Source organism: Gadus macrocephalus, chromosome 9 (assembly GCF_031168955.1).
Source record: "Gadus macrocephalus chromosome 9, ASM3116895v1".
NCBI classification, from domain to species: Eukaryota; Metazoa; Chordata; class Actinopteri; order Gadiformes; family Gadidae; genus Gadus; species Gadus macrocephalus.
The window spans coordinates 18,648,363-18,666,198 of record NC_082390.1 but is presented as its reverse complement, the minus strand read 5'-3'; the positions used below and the strand labels follow the sequence as shown (position 1 = coordinate 18,666,198).

Genomic DNA, 17,836 nt, shown 5'->3' with positions numbered 1-17,836 from the left:
GTGCGTGTGTGTGTGTATGATTGTGTGTGTGTAAATGTGCTTCCCTGGTACATTGTGCAGAGTAAACAAAGTCCCCGTGTTGTTAGGGAGCGATGATCACAGGGTAAGCCCATAGCTCTTTGTTGCTCAGCACTACCCAGTCTTTAGCTTAAACGTGTTTGTTGTATTCATTCCAGATGTCAGTCATTTGCAGGGAAGAAAAAAACATAATACTAACTATTTTGAGCTTTCAAGAAATTTGGCGCAAAATAGTAAGAAGCAGATAATAGACAATCATAGACATAATAATAGTTAAGCATTTCTTTAGAAAATCATACACATAATGCAGATCCAAGATCTGATTTGTGGAAGGACTGTGTTTGGTGTAAGTACCGGGCCATCAATGAAAACATATAATTTAGTTGGACCTTTTTATCCAGCTTATAGAACAACAGTAGTTGAAGGTTAGCCTGCAGCCGTGTTCTGCGCTGACATCAGAGGGCTATCAGTGCTGGTGTAGTTAATAAATTAGTTCCAGGACCAAGTTTAGGAGGGTTTGGCTCCCTATTCTCTCTTGTCACGCTGACAAGTCGTTCCCTGAGAGTACATTCAGGACTCCCCGTCACTGGAAGGTGTTCAAGTCAACATTGACAGAGGCGCTAGCAACGCTCTTTACTCTGACTAATATTGTCTTCCAGGTAGAGTTCCACCTAGCAATTAATCTCAACCATGCGTCACCAGGTAATTTGCACGGAGGGCGTTGATGTGCTCTTACAAGTGAAACTGAGAAGAATCTGACAACATCGTAAACGGGACTCCCATCGCCTCCCCGTGAATGTGGACAGTAGTTGTATTTCATATCAGCACTTTATGTCATTACTCAGTATTGAGTTGCTTGCGGTTGAAAACATGAGCACAAAAGTTTTAGATTCAAAATTCTACTGGCCTTCCCTGTGAGCATAGGCTAGCATTGGAGTGACACCATTCATGTGTGTTAGCTGGTGCTACTTATCGGCAGGTCAAGAAAAACAACAACCATCTGGGTGTTTATCAATATTTATAAGGCTGACATAAATGATAAGCCTACAGAGTATTGGTCAACACATCCAAAACAGTTTCAACAACGGGCTACATATGGTCTCTTCAAAGATTAGCAGTGTCCCAGTGCTGTTGTAAACACTTGTTAAACCATGAAGTTGGTTTTCAGACAACGTGACCAACGATTGAAGCGGTTAGGACCCTCTCTGCTCTAATAGGAGTGTTGACTGGGACATGCAACACATGACGTCACGTATCACACATGCCATGGTGACATGTGGTTTGACTGAGTGGACTCCCGGACCCATCCCCTGCAGTCTTCGGCGAAAACAACCAGAAAGGTCAACAACAAGACCTCTGATCTGGGCCGGTTACAAGACGCACTGCATTCATGAACCAGTCCTCCATGCTCTACGTGGGATAAAAGGATTGCTGTGGTGGAGTCCAGCCTTGTGGTTTTTACAAGAGTTGAACCCTCGTATCTCTGTGATCTCGGTGAAGAGGCGGTTCTGCTGGTGACACTTTGTCCCTGGCTCTGCTGGGTAGCGCCAGCAGTCCGGGTCTGGTCAGGTTGCCCTGTGCCGGGGGGGGGGGGGGGGGGGGGGGTGGTACCTCATGCACTGCAAACAAAACTACTGTTCATGAGGACTGTTGTCCCAGACAGAGTTTGGAAACTGTGTTCTGCTGGCGGGTCGCCATGATGGGGAAATCAACAAACCCTCTCCTCTTGAGTTATCTCTGGATGCTACGAAAGCGTTCCAGGGCTGCTCGCTCATACTACTGCACTGAGTGCCTACTTATAAATAACATGTAGAACAAATACAAAATCAAAAGATTAAACGACAGGAGCACTCTTTGTCTGTGTCACTCATTAACATCTCATACATATTGTTTTGGATGTTGATTAATACACATGGCTCATAATTTAGCTTATGAAAGCTAAACTATGCGCACCTCAAGCTGTCACATAGCACAGGCCAGTGAAGCACTGTGTGAAACACAAGAACTCTGAGTTTGTGTGATGAAAGAATATGTAAAGTAATGCAGCCAGATGGCCGTCTGAATGCCAGGCCCATGCTCACACACTGAACACTGGGAATGTTCTAGTGAGGCCCTTTGGGCTCACAATGCTGAGAGTGTGCATTCATTTGCACAGGAGAGCATGGAGCTGCTAGACATGCACGTCCTGTAGGCCTATAGGTGCGGTGGGCATTCCTCACCAAACATACTCAATGCTTGTGTAATGTGCAACACTGAGGTTTTCGGCAGCACTGTGCTATATTATTCATATACACTAGTCTATATATATTACGAAAATAATCATATTCGTTATTTTGCTTAAAGGGGACATATTATACCACCAGGTGTGAGTGTGATTAGCCTTTCAAGCGGTTTCGAAAATCTGCCCCTTATGACATCACTAGTGGGCGTGTCCACCTAGATCTGTGCTGGATAGATGAGCAACGTTTACTTCAGTCCACTGGGTAGGCTGGTAGACTGATCTATCCAGCACACATCTAGGTGGACACGCCCACTAGTGATGTCATATGGGGCAGATTTTCGAAACGGCTTGTAAGGCTAATCACTCTCACACCTGGTGGTATTATATGTCCCCTTTTATCTCTTTGGTCTTTATTCATGAGCTTTAACAGGTCTGGTCGACATACAAGTTGTGATTCAAATTCAATTTGGCAACAATAGTTCATCAGCCTATAAGCTATAAAGGCTATTGTCTTTATACTCTTTATAGCTTTTAGCCTATTTAACTTTCAGAATAACAATTAGTTAATTGTCACAATAGAACAAAATTGACGTGTAAGCAGTAGGCCCTATACAGCTACTAGCCATTTATTGGATACATTTATGACACATTCTTAGAAAATGTGTGAAACCAGATAGACGTATTATATTCCATTAATTGACCCACAATATACAATTCTATGCGTCATCACAAACTGTTGAGGAACTTTCAAGGGACTCAAGTTTTTTTGTGGTGGTGCATGTAGGGACAACCGGTATCCAATGAACGGTCGGCTCCACTGACGATACCGCCAAGTGCCACCGGTCGACACGCCCCCAGCGTGGATACAATCAGCATTAACAGGCGCTCACGAAGGCAGACACTATGCTGAGGAGTGTATTGATGCCGCGATGGGAGTCATGACATTCAAGTTTTTAGACTCATCCTCGTCACAGTCGTTGCAGTGAATAGCAAAACTAGTTTGTCTTTCATTCTTTTTTTTTTTTTTTACATTTGAAACGCTGATTCATCAGATGTTGGTGAAACTGCAAAGCCGGGTATAGAACCATAAAGTCGCCTCTCAAATGAGAGCGACCTCCGTAACACCACACAAAGGGAACCACGGAACAAGTACTTTTTACAAGCTGCCAATTTTTGAATGTCATAAAGGACCTGAGGGGTTGTTTCAAAGACAAGATGGATCACTTTGCAGCAGAGTGCCTTGTTTCAATGTCCAGCCGTGCGATTGTCCACGCACCAAAAGGGAATAAGGAGATTAAACCAGAAAGTCCATCCTCCTCGAAGAACGGAGAGGAGATCAAAGACCCTTTGGTGAAAGACAACTCGTCTCTTTTTGTAGTGGCGCGGATTCTGGCGGATTTTAACCAACAGTCCCCCAACAATGTTGCAGATCAAGCAAAAATAAAAGAGGAGAGCATGCCGAGCCTGATAGATGGAAACTCTGCCACACCTACCAGCCCTTCCGATCCTTCGCTCAGACAAAGAGGCAAAAAATTCAGAGGTCGGATTGAACAAGAGTCTCCGCAGAAAAAGCACAAATGCCACTATTCAGGTTGTGAAAAACTTTACGGGAAATCTTCCCATCTCAAAGCCCATCTAAGGACACACACAGGTCAGTGTTTTTGCAAGCAAATGTTTGGTGTACTGTATGGTGGACTTGGTTCCTTATATGCTTTAGATAAATCGGACAAATGCAACTTTTGTTTACTTTTTGTGCAGTGGGGATGACAATAAGACTATCTTTGCATTAAAAATAAATGCTATATCCACTCAATATAAGCTACATTTCCTTATCTGGGAGGAGGGGGGCGTGTATCAACAAAATAAAAGGCGAAATATCGCCTGCTCCCAAGTAATGCATAGTATAAATGCTTTAATGTTATAAGTTGTCAACCCCCAAAAATAAATCCTATTTACATTTGGATGGTGTAGAGACAGAAAATGCACCCCTTCTCCCCATGTCCAGATTGGCCGTAGCGCTCTTGAACACCCCGTTCGCTAAAGTAGGCAACGCACTGCAAACACACTGCAAACATTTCAGATGGAGATGTTGGATTATTTTTTAACCATTCTAAATTACATTGCACACACATGGCAACGGAATGAACCTGTCGCATTGCCCATCACGATGTCCACATTGCGTAGGCAAAATAACATGTAGGAAGTTTTGTTTTAATAACCCTCTCTTTAATCAATAAAGCTATAGTAGCGTCCTGCTGCAGATTGAAAGACAATCAAATAACACAAGCGAAATCCAGGCAGCTGGGCTACATGTGTTCTTCTTGAGAGAAAATATACATCCGCTATCGTTAAAGCCCTTTGCATTCCACAAGACGGGAACAACAACAACGTGAAAACGATGTAGATCAAGTAGAATTGGGGGTTGATAATAGTTGTGCAGTCTGTGCCTGTCTGCCCAGAGCCCTTTGTTGTGATGTGCCACACCCCCGCTAGAAAGACTGCCAGCTGATCTGGCCAGCAACAGACTAAGCTAGTTGAGCGCAGATGCCCCCGCACACCGACTGAGCTGCTCTCTGTTCTGCCTGTAGTGAACCAGCGAGAGACCCTTATGAAACGCTTGCAAACCGACTTCCATCTAATGATATACCTTTCTGTGCTTATAATTAATTTAAGCTGGCTGTATATAATATCTATCTTTTTACATATCGATACATCTTACCTGTCTGTATAATCAATTTTTCTATCTATCGATGTTTCTATCTATTAATTTAAATTGTCTGTATTATCTATCTATCTATCCATCCATCTTTCAATCTATCTACCTACCTATCTATTAATTGAACGTGTCTTTATAATATATCTATCTATTCTTCCCCGTTTCTTTTCGTTCAATATTGTGATAGCGCATTTGATTGGTTAGTTAAAATGTGGGTCATCCGAGTTCAGTTGCGGTTGTCACGTCACAGCTACCATGCAGTGCATTGCTTCCTTCTAGTCCATACTAGCTGAGTCAAGAGAGAATAGATCTGTACTGAGTGCAAGCCAACTGTATTGTAGCAGCCCATGTCGGGCGAATTTTTTTTTCTTTTTGCGCATTATCCAGTAATAAGCTCATAAGATGCGTTTTATAAAAAAGTCAGACAATTTTGGCATGTAAAACGTGTTTGAGGGTGTAAGGCTCACGCATGTGTAATGTGAGAACAGTAAACATATACTTTATATGCCACACCATGGTTATAATTGATGTCTAATCTTCTTAAAACCAGTTCCACAATTATAATGTGTCAGAATGCTTATTCTCTCTCGTTACTCAAGAAGGCGTGGCAGTGCTGATGGACAAGAACTGATGGCTAGATTATCAGATCTGTCACTATCTGTGTTTTTGGTCTTAAAGTTGAGTTATCGGGGACTTGCCTATACACTCATTTCATACACATTTAGTTAAAGCTCAACTCCTTAATGCTGATGAAGTGGAGAGCAGTTCAGTCCCAGACCCCAGACCCCAGCAGATGTTCTTCCCACTGTTGAGGTTTCATTAGGATGTACAGACGAGGTGGTACATGCTGAATAGAAATGGCTCATTATCCTGCATTATGTTTGATGGCCTGGAATCTATGGCGGTTTAGGGGTCTAAGGTTACCAGACGGCTTTGTCTGGATTCCAGGAACTGGGAGGAGGCTCTTTAGACAATGGAGGGGGAAATAAAAGAGGTGCAAAGGGACAAAATACGCTGCCACGTTCTAGCCACCAGACCCATAACATGACGTTGTTATTTCCCCTAAAGCGCCCTAGTTTGTTGTGCTATTTGTACTTCATAGAGCAGTGAAATCAGTAGATTCTGTCGTGTGTGATGTTTGCCCCCTTTTGTGCGTCTCATTGATGCTGATGATCACAGAATAGACTAAGTACTGCGTGAAACCCCATTATGTTACTCAAGTCACGTCAGGCCGCCGGCTCAAACAGAACGATGGCCCTCCAGAGCTCATTAGAATTCATGTCTTCCTTGGGAGGAGAACAGTCTGAGCACTCTGTGGATCCCGCAGCTGGGACTCGGCAAAGGCCATCTTGTCAGTGTTCAAGGCCAGGGCAAGGCAGTATCCAGAACACCAGTAGGAAGGGAAATATCTCTTAAAAGTATCCTTTTTTGAACTCTCTGTTTGAGTTTTTTTCTTCAATATCAAGACCCACGGGGATATTCTACTAATCCTTTGAACCTCTCAGGCCCAATTTACCTTCTTTAAGTCAACTTTAAGAAGAGTACATTGATATCTAAGAGAATTCAACATTCCTCTTGGAAAAAAAAGTTTGTTCTGTGAGCTAGAAGGTAAAACCATGGACCTCCCATAGTGCATAGCGGTAATGAGGCAGAAGGGTGGATAACTGTTTTTCTCCCTTTCTTCAATTTAACCTTGACTAGCTGATGGGCTACAGCTCCATTAGGGTTCCAAAGGTCAAGCCTTCCTCTCTGCCACATGGCTGGAAACGCGGGCCCATTCCATCAGAGTCCAGAATAAACAGACAGCATCAGCCCCGAAAGAGATTGTGTGTACTTGGACCTAACCCAGTTCTTTGCTCCACCATTATCCTGGGATTACGGTTGTATTTGACTCAGAATCTACCCTCCCTGTCTGTTTGCCCAAAAGCAGGCGATTATGAGCTCCACCTGGTTGGGTTGGGTGAAGGTTGCACGCAACCTTACAGTAGCTTGCCAAAGAGAAAAAAAGGGCATTAGTTGAATGTTCTTGATCCTTACAATGTGCAGCCTCCATCATCTGTTCCATTTCTTTGACTCAGCGCTGCTTTGTACCGAGAGGATTATGGCTGTAGACCCTTGTGGTCCCTCGGCATTGTTGTTGCTTTAATGGCACATGAGGGGTATTCTTTATTCAGGCTTTTCTTCTAGATTACACCTATAACCGTCTTCTCCAGACGGCTCTAAAGCCGGGCTAAATGGACGCCGTGGCACCTGGTTCCCTGAGGCCCGGCCCGGCTTGCGCCTTAGTGTCGATTTACAGGAAGAGCGGGAGGCGGACCCTTCGAAGCCAGTGTTTATTTATTTTAAACATCCACTGGACAGAAAAAGAAACTCCTCGCCCTTCCATAACAAAACATGGTGAGCACCACCTCCCATGCAATGGCAGTTGGGTGAAAGGGGCGTGTATGTGGTGCCGTGCTGCACCGTGGGGGAGGGGTTGGTCCACCAGTTACACCATCAATGGCTGCCATTGATGTCGGTCATTTATTTAGCTTCATCCCACGATAATCTGATTAGTGTTTGAAGGGCCACAACCTCCTGACAATGAAATACAGATATCTCCTCAACCAGGGGGGTATTATCAATTATCTATTACCCTTGTGTGTTGTTCTCTTAAGGAACCAATAGAAGCTCATAATGTTTTATTTAGAGGTCGCTCTGTTCTCCTTGCCCGTGGCGTTTGGAGGTGTGTTCACCCTCTTCCAGGGTGATCCATCAGACGCACGCACGTTGAGGTGGGGTGCGTGTGTCTGACCATATGGAGCAAAGCCCCGGGAAGGGGGATGTGTGTGTGTGTGTGTGTGTTTGTAATCCGCCCCTTCTCCCGCCATGCCTCCCTCGTAGTATCGGGTACCGGGGCTGGACGGAATGCCGTCAGTTCGTTGTCAGCCCGATTCTCCTCTCATCTCCATGCGCCGTAATGAGACCGTACAGGAGCCAGCTCCTCTCTTGTCTCCTTGTCCGTTAACGTGGCTGGTAAGGGGATATCAGGCTCATCATAGGGGATACGGTTTAAGACCTCCGTTGGTTGAATGAGACCGGCTTAGGTGAGCAGGAGGATGAAGGGAAGTATAGGCAGCCACCTGCCTATAGCTCTTGCTTGTGTGTGGACATGTACCGTAAACACTTTCTAATGGCCACAGCTGCTTGCCAAGTCCTTAGTTAACCAGGGTTAAAAAGATTAGCCCCCTGCTTGCAAATACAACCGGGCTCCAGCATCCAGGTAATTTTAGCTCAGCACTCAAGGCTGGAAGGGAGTGCCCACTCAAACTAATTGAGGCAATAGTGATGAGCTGGTCATTGCACCCCCCCCCCCCCCATAGAGTTAAAAGGATAACATAATGTATGGATGACTGTCTGCGGACTACAGTCACCCGCGACCCGTCTCTACGCCTTTGGGTGCACGTCAATAACCTTGTGCGGGGTGGACCGGGGGGAATGACTTACGGTTAGAGCGTCTGATTGAAATGCATTATGGGAGTGGCTCTCCCACTGGGAACAGGGCTGCAGCTATTGTGCACCACCTGACTGGTGCTCCATGACAGGGGGTGGAGCGGCCAACTCATTGGGCGACGCGAGACCTCCTGTATCGAGACACAGGAAGAACGCGGCAGGGCTGGGGGAGTGGGTGTGGTGAGCATTAGGCAGGCCTTATCAACATCTGTCCTAGGCATTTTCTTCTGACTGCATGCCTGACTGAGCTCTCTGAAAACAAGCATATGGATCAATCTGTATTATGCTTCTCTTGGTAATTTGCCTCCCCTCTACATTGGGTCATTCTTCATGCTTGAATGCTCATGCAAAAGGTTGTTCTTGGTTCTGCATTTCAATGTACGTCAGAGTCTGTGGTTTCTTCCTGTCTAAGGGTGAGACCCTTTTTCTTCTTGTCTTTCTGCTTTTAGAGTGGCATCGTGCAATGCATGCTCGCACTCAATCATACGTTTATATGTAAAGTGCTTCCCCAAACAATAATTAAAAGAGGGACAGCCAGTTATAAAGTATATTTATCATCTGCCAGCCCTTGCAGATGGTCCCATTTATGTCCTCCTGGCGTGTGACGGGGGAGGGCGTGGCTTCAGCCGGGCTGACGCCGGGGAGCACCGGCGTCACGCCTCCCCTGTCCTCTTCATGCGGAGCTAGAGGCTGGCCCTCGGGAGTGATGTCATGGGCGAGCGCCTGCTGCAGTGGCCACCGCTGATCAGAGGCTGGCCAGTCGTTTGAGCGCTCCCCCGAGCGCAGCCTCACGCCTGGCAGTCTGGCGGTGGCGGTAGGGGCGGTGGCCGCCGTCTGGCTCCGAGCCACGACTGCTCATAAACATGCAAGTAAATTACAGGCTTCTGATAAGTCCTGCCATTTAGCATTTAGTGGTGGTGTGTCCGCCCTTCAACCCGTCCCCTCCCCCGCCCCGTCCCCTTTCCTCTTTTGTGTACGTTGCCCAGCATGCTTTGCTCCGCTGACTCGGTGCCCCACTTGATGTTGTGCCAGCGCTGAATTGAGATGATTATGAACAGTGTTGAGTACAATAGGACCCTTCTGCTGACATACAAATCATAATGGTGTTAACTTTGCGCCGCTGCACATTTGCAGGAATGTAATCTGCCCTGGTGTGAAGATCTGTGTTGTTGGTGCCAAAGCGTGCGACTCGTGTGCATCAGTCCGATGCATCAGTCTGCTGCGTTAGTCTGCAGCCAGTTTCCCAGTGTAAAGATGTAACCAGATCACAGCAACGACCGGGACTTCTGCTGAGTCCGTCTGTGTCCAAACCCAGGCGACGCGAGTGAACTGGAGCTATAAGGAGGATGGGAGATGAGCTCTTTATTTACTTTCCCAGTGGCCCCACTGGGAACAGTTACACAACCCTAGTACCGGTGACGTCATCGCACTGCCCTAGATGGGGGGACACTGCTGATTAGTAATCGTATAGTTTATAGTGCACGTGATGCCACGCTATGGGTAACTGGGTCACTGTGCAAAGGCTTTTCTAATTACCCCACCCCCGCCCTGGCCCCCCTTCTCAAACTAACTAAACTCTGAGAAAGACGGACCACACACGGACAGTGAACTCATAACGCCCCTGGCGCTGTGCCAGGAGATAGGCTGACCGCCTGTCACAGTCGTTCCTTGTGTGAGGAGTGCCGATGTACGCTCGGAGGGCAGGAAGCAGAGGCGGTCAGCCTGGGGGGAAACAGCTGAAGGGATCCTCTTCTTCTGAGAAAGACCACAGTGTACCGCGATGAGCGCACAGAGTAACCGTTCGTCACGTTCCCTGCGCTCGTCGCGTTCCCTGTGACGCAAACACAAGGATTCAATTCCCCCCACTACCCCAAACCTACTTGCTGTTATTCAATTCTTTTTTTTGTAGAATTCCTCCAAACACCTACTCAATACTTCCACAAGAATACAATTTAAAAGACAGATTTCAGTCTTATGACAGAGATGTCTGAATTAATTGGCATAATGCGTCTTTGGGAGTCAACATTTCAAGACTGGCATTTGCGTGTGCTTTCTTCTTCTTTCTTTTCGTGGATTTAAGCCCTGTCCATAATGACCAGTGCCGTTGTACTACACTAAACAACAAAGCACTTAGTCTAAGGGGAAAATAGACGGTCTATCTTTTGTCTAGCGTGTTCCTTAAGACAGACCTGGAGCTTGTCCAAATGGGAACAAGCATCTTAGCATTGCGTTGGATACCTGATGCCTCCACTATGACTGCATTACTGTATCAGGGCAGTTAGGATGGATATCCCGGCTCTCTGGTGTCTGGTTAAATATTGATGTTAGATCTGTTACACTGCTGGATGATTCAGCCAGCGTGTAGCATAGCGCTTTTTGTGGCCTTTAGTTCAGACTGCAGTATGTGTGGCACCATGAGCTGTTTCTGATGAAACAGATGATTCAGTAGAACGGTACACCCTGTTGTAATCGGCATTAGTGTTAACAAGCTATATTTCAAAACTGGAGGTTAATCTCAAACGTTAATCTCACACTCCTTAGGCATCAGCATGTTGGCCTCTTGTCCTTCTCAGAAACAGACTGATCACTGTGTGGACAATGACCGGGGATTAATGGCGTTATTCTCTAACATGCGTAATCTTCTTCAACATAGTAGAGTCCGTCTGGGTGCTCTCTTTGTGAAACGCCAGTACTCTATGGGAGTTGCTCCCCAGCGCCCGGGCACATCCACATTCCCGGCGCGCATGCAAAGTGTGTACAGCAGGAGCCAGACAGAATCCTTGTGGGCAGGGCAGAATGAGTTTGTCTGGAGCTGAGGTGAGGCGTCTGAAGTTAGAACACGGAACACAGGCCCGGGCTGTCTAGACTTGCTCTGTCAGTCCGTCTCTCGGTTGCCGCACGCTATGCAGTCATGCAAAACAAGGTTGGGGGGTTGGAAGTGGTGGAAGTTGCAGGGGGGGAGGGGGTTCTGTTTACCAGGCTCATTGGCACCAGGTAGCAGTCAGTCTGATCTTTTAAAAAGTGCCGTTTCCATGGCTGCCCTGAGGGAAATCACAGAGTGGTTGTTATGTGCTCATTTGTCATTCGAGCTAGGAGAGCACAGTGGAGTCTCTTCCTTTGCATGTCTCAGAAGGCTTAAGGTTGAACAATATGACAGATCCTTTCCTCCTCTTTTGTAAAGAACTGCATCATCATGAAAAAAAAGGACAGCCTGCCCCTTCGGTGTAGTCGTACTAGGTCACGGTGGCAAATATAGAACGCTGGATCTCGCTATTGTCAGGCAGAAAACCATCGAGACGGGACTAAAGCAGTGCAGGATTAGCCATGTTGGCTACTGCAGAGAAGCACAGCATTTTGACACTTCGTATCAAAATGGAAGAAAATCACAGTGAGATATACTGCACCATCTGGCTCTGGTGGTTTTGTGCCGAAGCCATATTTGTATCACTGGTTATGGGGGAGGGTGTTGTATCACATGCACATAGTCACATAAGATAGGCTAGGTGGATGGTGGAAAATAGGCAGGATAACTATTGTGGAGACCATTAGCATCTGGAGCTCCGCTAATTAAACAGCATGCCTGTTTCCAACTGTGTAGAGCCAAATCTGAAGCGATTTACATCCAAGCGCCATGACTCGCTACTGCATTTAGCACACACATTTAAAGAGGAATGCGTTTTGCACTTGGCTGTCTTTAATGGATTTGTTCTTTCACAGTTGGTGTTGTTGTTGTTTTTCGCACATCACAGTCTGTGTCAACATCCTGTCTGTGTGAGCCCGTACTGACCGCAGCCCTGTCTGTCGCTACAGGTGAGCGGCCGTTCCCCTGCACCTGGCCCAACTGCAGCAAGAAGTTCGCCCGCTCCGACGAGCTGGCCCGCCACTACCGCACCCACACCGGGGAGAAGAAGTTTGGCTGCCCGCTGTGCGACAAGCGCTTCATGCGCAGTGACCACCTGATGAAGCACGCGCGCCGCCACTCCGAGTTCCAGCCGGGCATGCTGAAGAAGCCCCACGGCGGAGGCGGAGGCGGCGGCGGCGGGGGCGGGGGCGTGGCGCGCCCCGGCTCCCTCAGCGACTACAGCCGCTCCGACGCCTCTAGCCCCACCCTCAGCCCCGCCAACTCGCCTTAAAAAGAAAACGACAAAAAAACAGAAACGCCACCTCTGTCGCACTTTTTTTGGGGCCCCCTTCAAACTTACGAGGCCTCTTCTTATCTTCTTAACAATTGTGTTGCACATTCGTCAGCAACCCAACCCCCCCCGATCCAGCACCCCTCCTCTCTGCTAACCCTGTGCTTGCTGTGGTGTACCATACTGTACATAACTGCTTATTGTAGTGCAGTTGCCTGTGTGTGCGTGTGTGTTTCTTAAAAGTTACGCATTTTTCCCAGTAGGCAATATGTACATTCTCTACCATATGTCTGTGGGGGGACTTTTACTTTGAAGCGTCTGACCATGGTTGGTTGTGTTATGTGTGTGCGTGTGCGTGTGTGTATTCGGTTAACTAAACAAGGGTTTAGACGAAAGCAGGAAAAAGTCGCAGACACTTTTGAGTCTTATCAAAGCATTTTGTTTTTTTGTTCTTTTGTTGGGGTTGACTAATGGCGAGAGGTCAAGGAGAAGGGATAGATGATCCAGCTCAGGATTGAAGACATTGCTTCTCATTCAGAGTACCACATTACTCTGCGTACTCAACCCTGTTTTGACTGCACAATATACACATCACTTTACTCTTAAATTCAACGGGGCTTGAGTTCTCATGCCCTGCTCAGGGACGGCCTTGTTAGCTTGAACGAATGAAAGAAGACATTGATGAGAAACATAATACATAACAGCAGCCTTACGCGCTACAGGTGTTGCACTCTTTCCTTTGTCTGTTTCTTAATTTACTTTTTCGAGTCAACTAGCCCTGGTCTTACAGCCACTCATACCCACACCCTGTTACGCTTGTGTACTGTCTCCTGAGCGTTGTAATTAGTATTTCCTATGTAATGCAAAGCAGTTGATAATAATCCAACACCACTAATTGTCAATGACCAGGTACTCATGTAAGCTACAACAGTGGCTTGCACTGAGCAAAAAGGAGGTTCACCCTACATTCAGTTTCACAGGGATGTTCAGATCAGACCGTGCAGATCTTACAAATGAGATGTTATCAGTTTAAAAGCAGCTTTCCCCTCCCCTCCCGCCACCATCTACAGTACTTTCCGCGCTGCCTATACCTACTGAGGCTAATGCCCACGCAATCTATAGGCCTATAATTACCCTCCTCACAAGCACATGGGAAGAACGGAACACGAATGAAAGGCTCTATTCAGACCTGTAGAAGGCGTTCATTTAGCCCTGCGTCTGGGAGACCCCGACTTATCCCAGGTAGCCCCCACCCCCACCCCCAGATCCTGCTCCTAGTGGCCCCTTGGTAGGGAGACGTCTGGGTCCCACAGGGCGGACTAGCAGGCGGTTCAAAGGAGGGGGGCCCCCCCGAGTGTCGGAGGCGCCTCCGCTGCTCTGAGACTGAGCGCTAGAGGCGGAGGGCTCTGGTGCTGTAGGAGGAGACACGGTGAATGGAGTGGCGAACCGCGAGGGACAGGGGGGGACGGCTTAGGTTCAGCGGGGCTGATAGCAGATAGGCCGCTCAGCACATGTTAGCCTAACGAAAAGAGACGTGCTCGGGAGTGGGCTTAAAATAATAAATGCAGAGTTCGATTCCCCTCAGGTTATCCCCTCCCTGTTTATGGGCAGCAGACGGAGAAAAGACAACAGCACTACCTAAATGTTAGCATTATACGTGGGGTCTCCTTTCCTTATGTTATCCTAAGCACAAGTAAATAAAAAAAATGGTCCACATCACCCCGTGGGATTTACTGCCTCGAATTTGACCCAAATCAGCCCCACTCATCAACAGCTGCTTTTAAACGTCATCACACTCATAGGGTCGAGGGTCAGGGGGTGGGGGGCTTTTTAACCCGTTTGTGAAAACTTTTGAACCAAAATGAACATATATGTAGGCTCCATGCATGGTCCAGCCGCCTGGGACACTCCCCCCATGTCCCCGTGAGAACACCCCGGCATGTGATTCTAGTCGGACATGCCTCGGATCAGTCAGGCGCAAAGGCCCAGTCAGCCCTCTGCAGGAAGTGGGCTGCGCTGTAGAGACCACTGCAGCCCCCACCGGTCTGCTTGAGGCATCCATCTTTTTTCAAAATGTAAAGGAAAATTAATTTCGTGCTTTGATCCTATATCAGCTCGACTCTTGACTGTTGCCAAAGTCTGATGTCATCGCAGTCCCCCCGCTCGCTCTCTGCAGGACTAGCTGACCACGTCCTGTTTCTGTGGTACTCATGGTGAGCAAAGTACGATAGCTGTGCAACGTGGGAGGGAGCCCACAGAACCACCTTACTTCACACCCACCCTCCTACCCACCCACACCCCTCCCTCCTGCCCTCCTACCCTCCTACCCATCCTCCCTCCTACCCTCCTCCCTAGTCAGACGAGCGTAGACCAACCGCATATTCCCATCTCTTCTAGGAGGGTCTTGTGAGGAAAGCCACACACAGTCGTCCGAAACACAGCTTTATCAGTTTAAGTGTATGCTTGTTTTTTATGGATCAAACGGACCCTCTGTAAAATATATTTCTGCAAACTGAACAATGTCCTCCCCCAAATGTTACTAAATGCTTATATCCCCTTAGCTTTCTTTTCTGTGACTTTTGTATGTTTATGACAAGAATAATTTCAAACATTCATCCGACCAGAATCCATAATCTGCACATTTACCTCAGGGTCAACATCAGCAAAGAAAATGTTAGGCAGGATTTTATTTGTAGGCTTTTTATTTGATTATTTAGTGTCGACGTTATTCCGTAGTGCACAGATCCAGCCAGCCTTCCCAGGTTTCTATGAGCACAGTCTTCACCGCTGGCCAGTGAGATTCTGCCCTGGAAACTCAGGAAGACCTCAATCCAGGCATCCTTCTTTTGTTTTCTCAATGAAATACTGCAGCTCACTTCATACTACTCTTCTGAACATTTATTTTTGTACGTGGTTAATCTACTTGAATCAAATGAAATAAAATGGGCATTGAACACAATGCCCACACAGGTCCATATTCAAATGTTATTTTGTTTTATACATTATGGTTTCTGTTTTGTGTATTTCATTCATCTGTACTGAGGAGTACAGTGCAACAGCCCTTGTTTTGTATATTATTTGTGTTTGTTTTTTCTTTAACATATGTTGTTGTTTGGCGAGTACAACGATATCCTCTTTGTGTCATGTCAAGCCAGAAATCACAAAGTCTGATAAGAAACGATGAATATGAATGAATAGTTTATTGATGTCAGGATACAGACTATCCCAATAACGAAAAGATATGCAAAGAATCCGAGCGATACGCGGTTGGACAGGAAAGGGCTTTTTAAACGGAGGTCGAACTCTTACTGCTCATTATATATCCTAATCAACTGATTTCCTTTACGTCCGTATTATTCCTTAATTATTAGGAACTTGCTTTTCTAAATCAAATCTGCTAGAGTCAACATGTGAATGCTTAAAGTAATGTATTCATGAAATCACTTTGATAAAATTGCAGTTCATATTATGATTTCAAATAATCAATCTTAAAACATTGGTATATTTCTGAACCTTTCAAAGGTACCAATCAAATGGCAGTGATGTGCTAAATGCCAAATTGTGGCATGTTAACTGAAACCATCTGAAGTTTAAAGACTAACATTTATGCTACTACCATTTATCAACTTGTATTTCCACCTGGTGTCCTGTGCAGGATTAAAGTAAGCAACCTTGTATGTAATCAGTTTAAGTTGATGATGATTCAGCTTTATCGTATTGTTTTGCTCTGGTTTTTTCTCCATTTAATTATTTCTCCTCTTTAGCTGTCTGAAAGGCCCTCAATGTATGATTGCTTGTGAATATTTTTGGCATTAACAAAAATTGGAATTACAACAAAACCCAACCATTCCAAAGGACTCATTAGGTTTTGAATGTGCTCCTTTTTGTACACTGTTATGTCTTGGATCGCAAGATATGTGCACAGTTTGTTTGTCATCGACGAAGTCAAACAAATCCCCACTTCTGTCTTTGCAATCGGCGTCTGCTTGTGCAGAGGAATCCAAATCGAAAGAACAACACCCATTCGAGTTCTAAAGGCAAAATAGTGATGTCAGTCTTCCCTTGTTGTAAAGGCTTTTTCAAAGATGACCTTCTCAAAGGACGATGAATCGGCCTGCGGTACTCGTATCATATTGGAACCATTTTCACTTCCTAACCAAAGGCTTGAGAATGGGTAAGAAAAACGAGATTAATATGGAAGTCATTCGGTGCCTGACACAGCATTAGACTTTAACCCTATAAAACCCTGCTGTTGGGTGTTTGCCCACTGCTACTACGGACGTACTTCACATGGACCTTTTTCTGAACCTATTCCAAGCCGCCCTTTTCCAACCCCTTCTAACCGTCAGCAGAAGCCCTGCTGTGGTTCAAAGTCCTTTTTAAATGGCCCTGTGCAACACGGGCTCCTTACTGGAAATATATTGCTCTTCTTATTTTCTCAACGCAGGGCAGGATCCTCATCCTGCCCCCCCGCCTCGCCCCTTCCCGTATTGCATATGTCTGTTTCAGGTTGTCCAGCACATTGTGCCACCATTGCTCCCTGTTGACTCTGATGTGTTTAAATGTAGGACTCAGAGACTGAGACAAAGAGAGGGAGAGAGTGTGTCGATGGCCTGCAGGCTCGGTATACCCAGTACATCTTCGTCCTCAGTGTAATGCTAACACGCTTTCTCCGTGTGTGTGTGTGTGTGTGTGTGTGTGTGTGTGTGTGCGCGTGCGTGTGCGTTTGAGTGTGTGTTCCCCCCCTCTCCTCCATCACCATCAGTTGCCTGTTGTAGTGACTCTGTGGTGCTGCCCCACTGCCCCCAGCACCATCATACTCTATCTACTGTGTAAATAACTTCTGATCGAACTATGGCCAGTGCATCCTCCTACTACTACGACCTCAACCTAACCTTCAGGTGTCCGGATCTCGTACGTCTTCAGTTGTTTTATTTTGTCTTCTCTCAATCAACCAAAATCACTACACTCAAGTGTTAACAGTTGTACAGCTCCACGGATTATTCCACACATATTCAACATGCTGGTCCATAGTTGCTTTTCGCTGTACACTTTTGTATGGCATTATTTTTTACATGTTAGATGATATATTGTGACCATGTCCTATGCAAATAAAAAAAAACAAAAAGAGATGTTGAATTATGTATGTTGTCATAACTTGTATGCATGAAATAGTGAAGTTTACATTTGGAAATAAATTCATAAAATAAGCCAGTTACCCACATTGTGCCTTTTTTTTCATTAGAGATTTGCGTC

At 46.2% G+C, this 17,836-nt stretch overlaps 1 protein-coding gene across 1 annotated transcript; it reads left to right on the top strand.

Annotated features, from left to right (window-relative positions):
- Positions 1–3,036: 3,036 nt before the first annotated feature.
- klf13 (Kruppel like factor 13) lies at positions 3,037–17,798 on the top strand. Its single transcript, XM_060062036.1, has 2 exons — positions 3,037–3,890; positions 12,258–17,798. Exons 1-2 carry the CDS (start codon positions 3,455–3,457, stop codon positions 12,578–12,580), a joined length of 759 nt encoding a protein of 252 aa, XP_059918019.1. The 5' UTR covers positions 3,037–3,454; the 3' UTR covers positions 12,581–17,798.
- Positions 17,799–17,836: the final 38 nt, after the last annotated feature.

What these genes read in the sequence shown, in the direction of transcription:
- klf13 (XM_060062036.1), top strand. Translation starts at nt 3,455, where the DNA reads ATGGATCACTTTGCAGCAGAGTGCCTTGTTTCAATGTCCAGCCGTGCG. An exon ending in CCATCTAAGGACACACACAG is followed by an intron (nt 3,891 to 12,257) that starts GTCAGTGTTTTT and finishes CTGTCGCTACAG; the next exon opens with GTGAGCGGCCGTTCCCCTGC.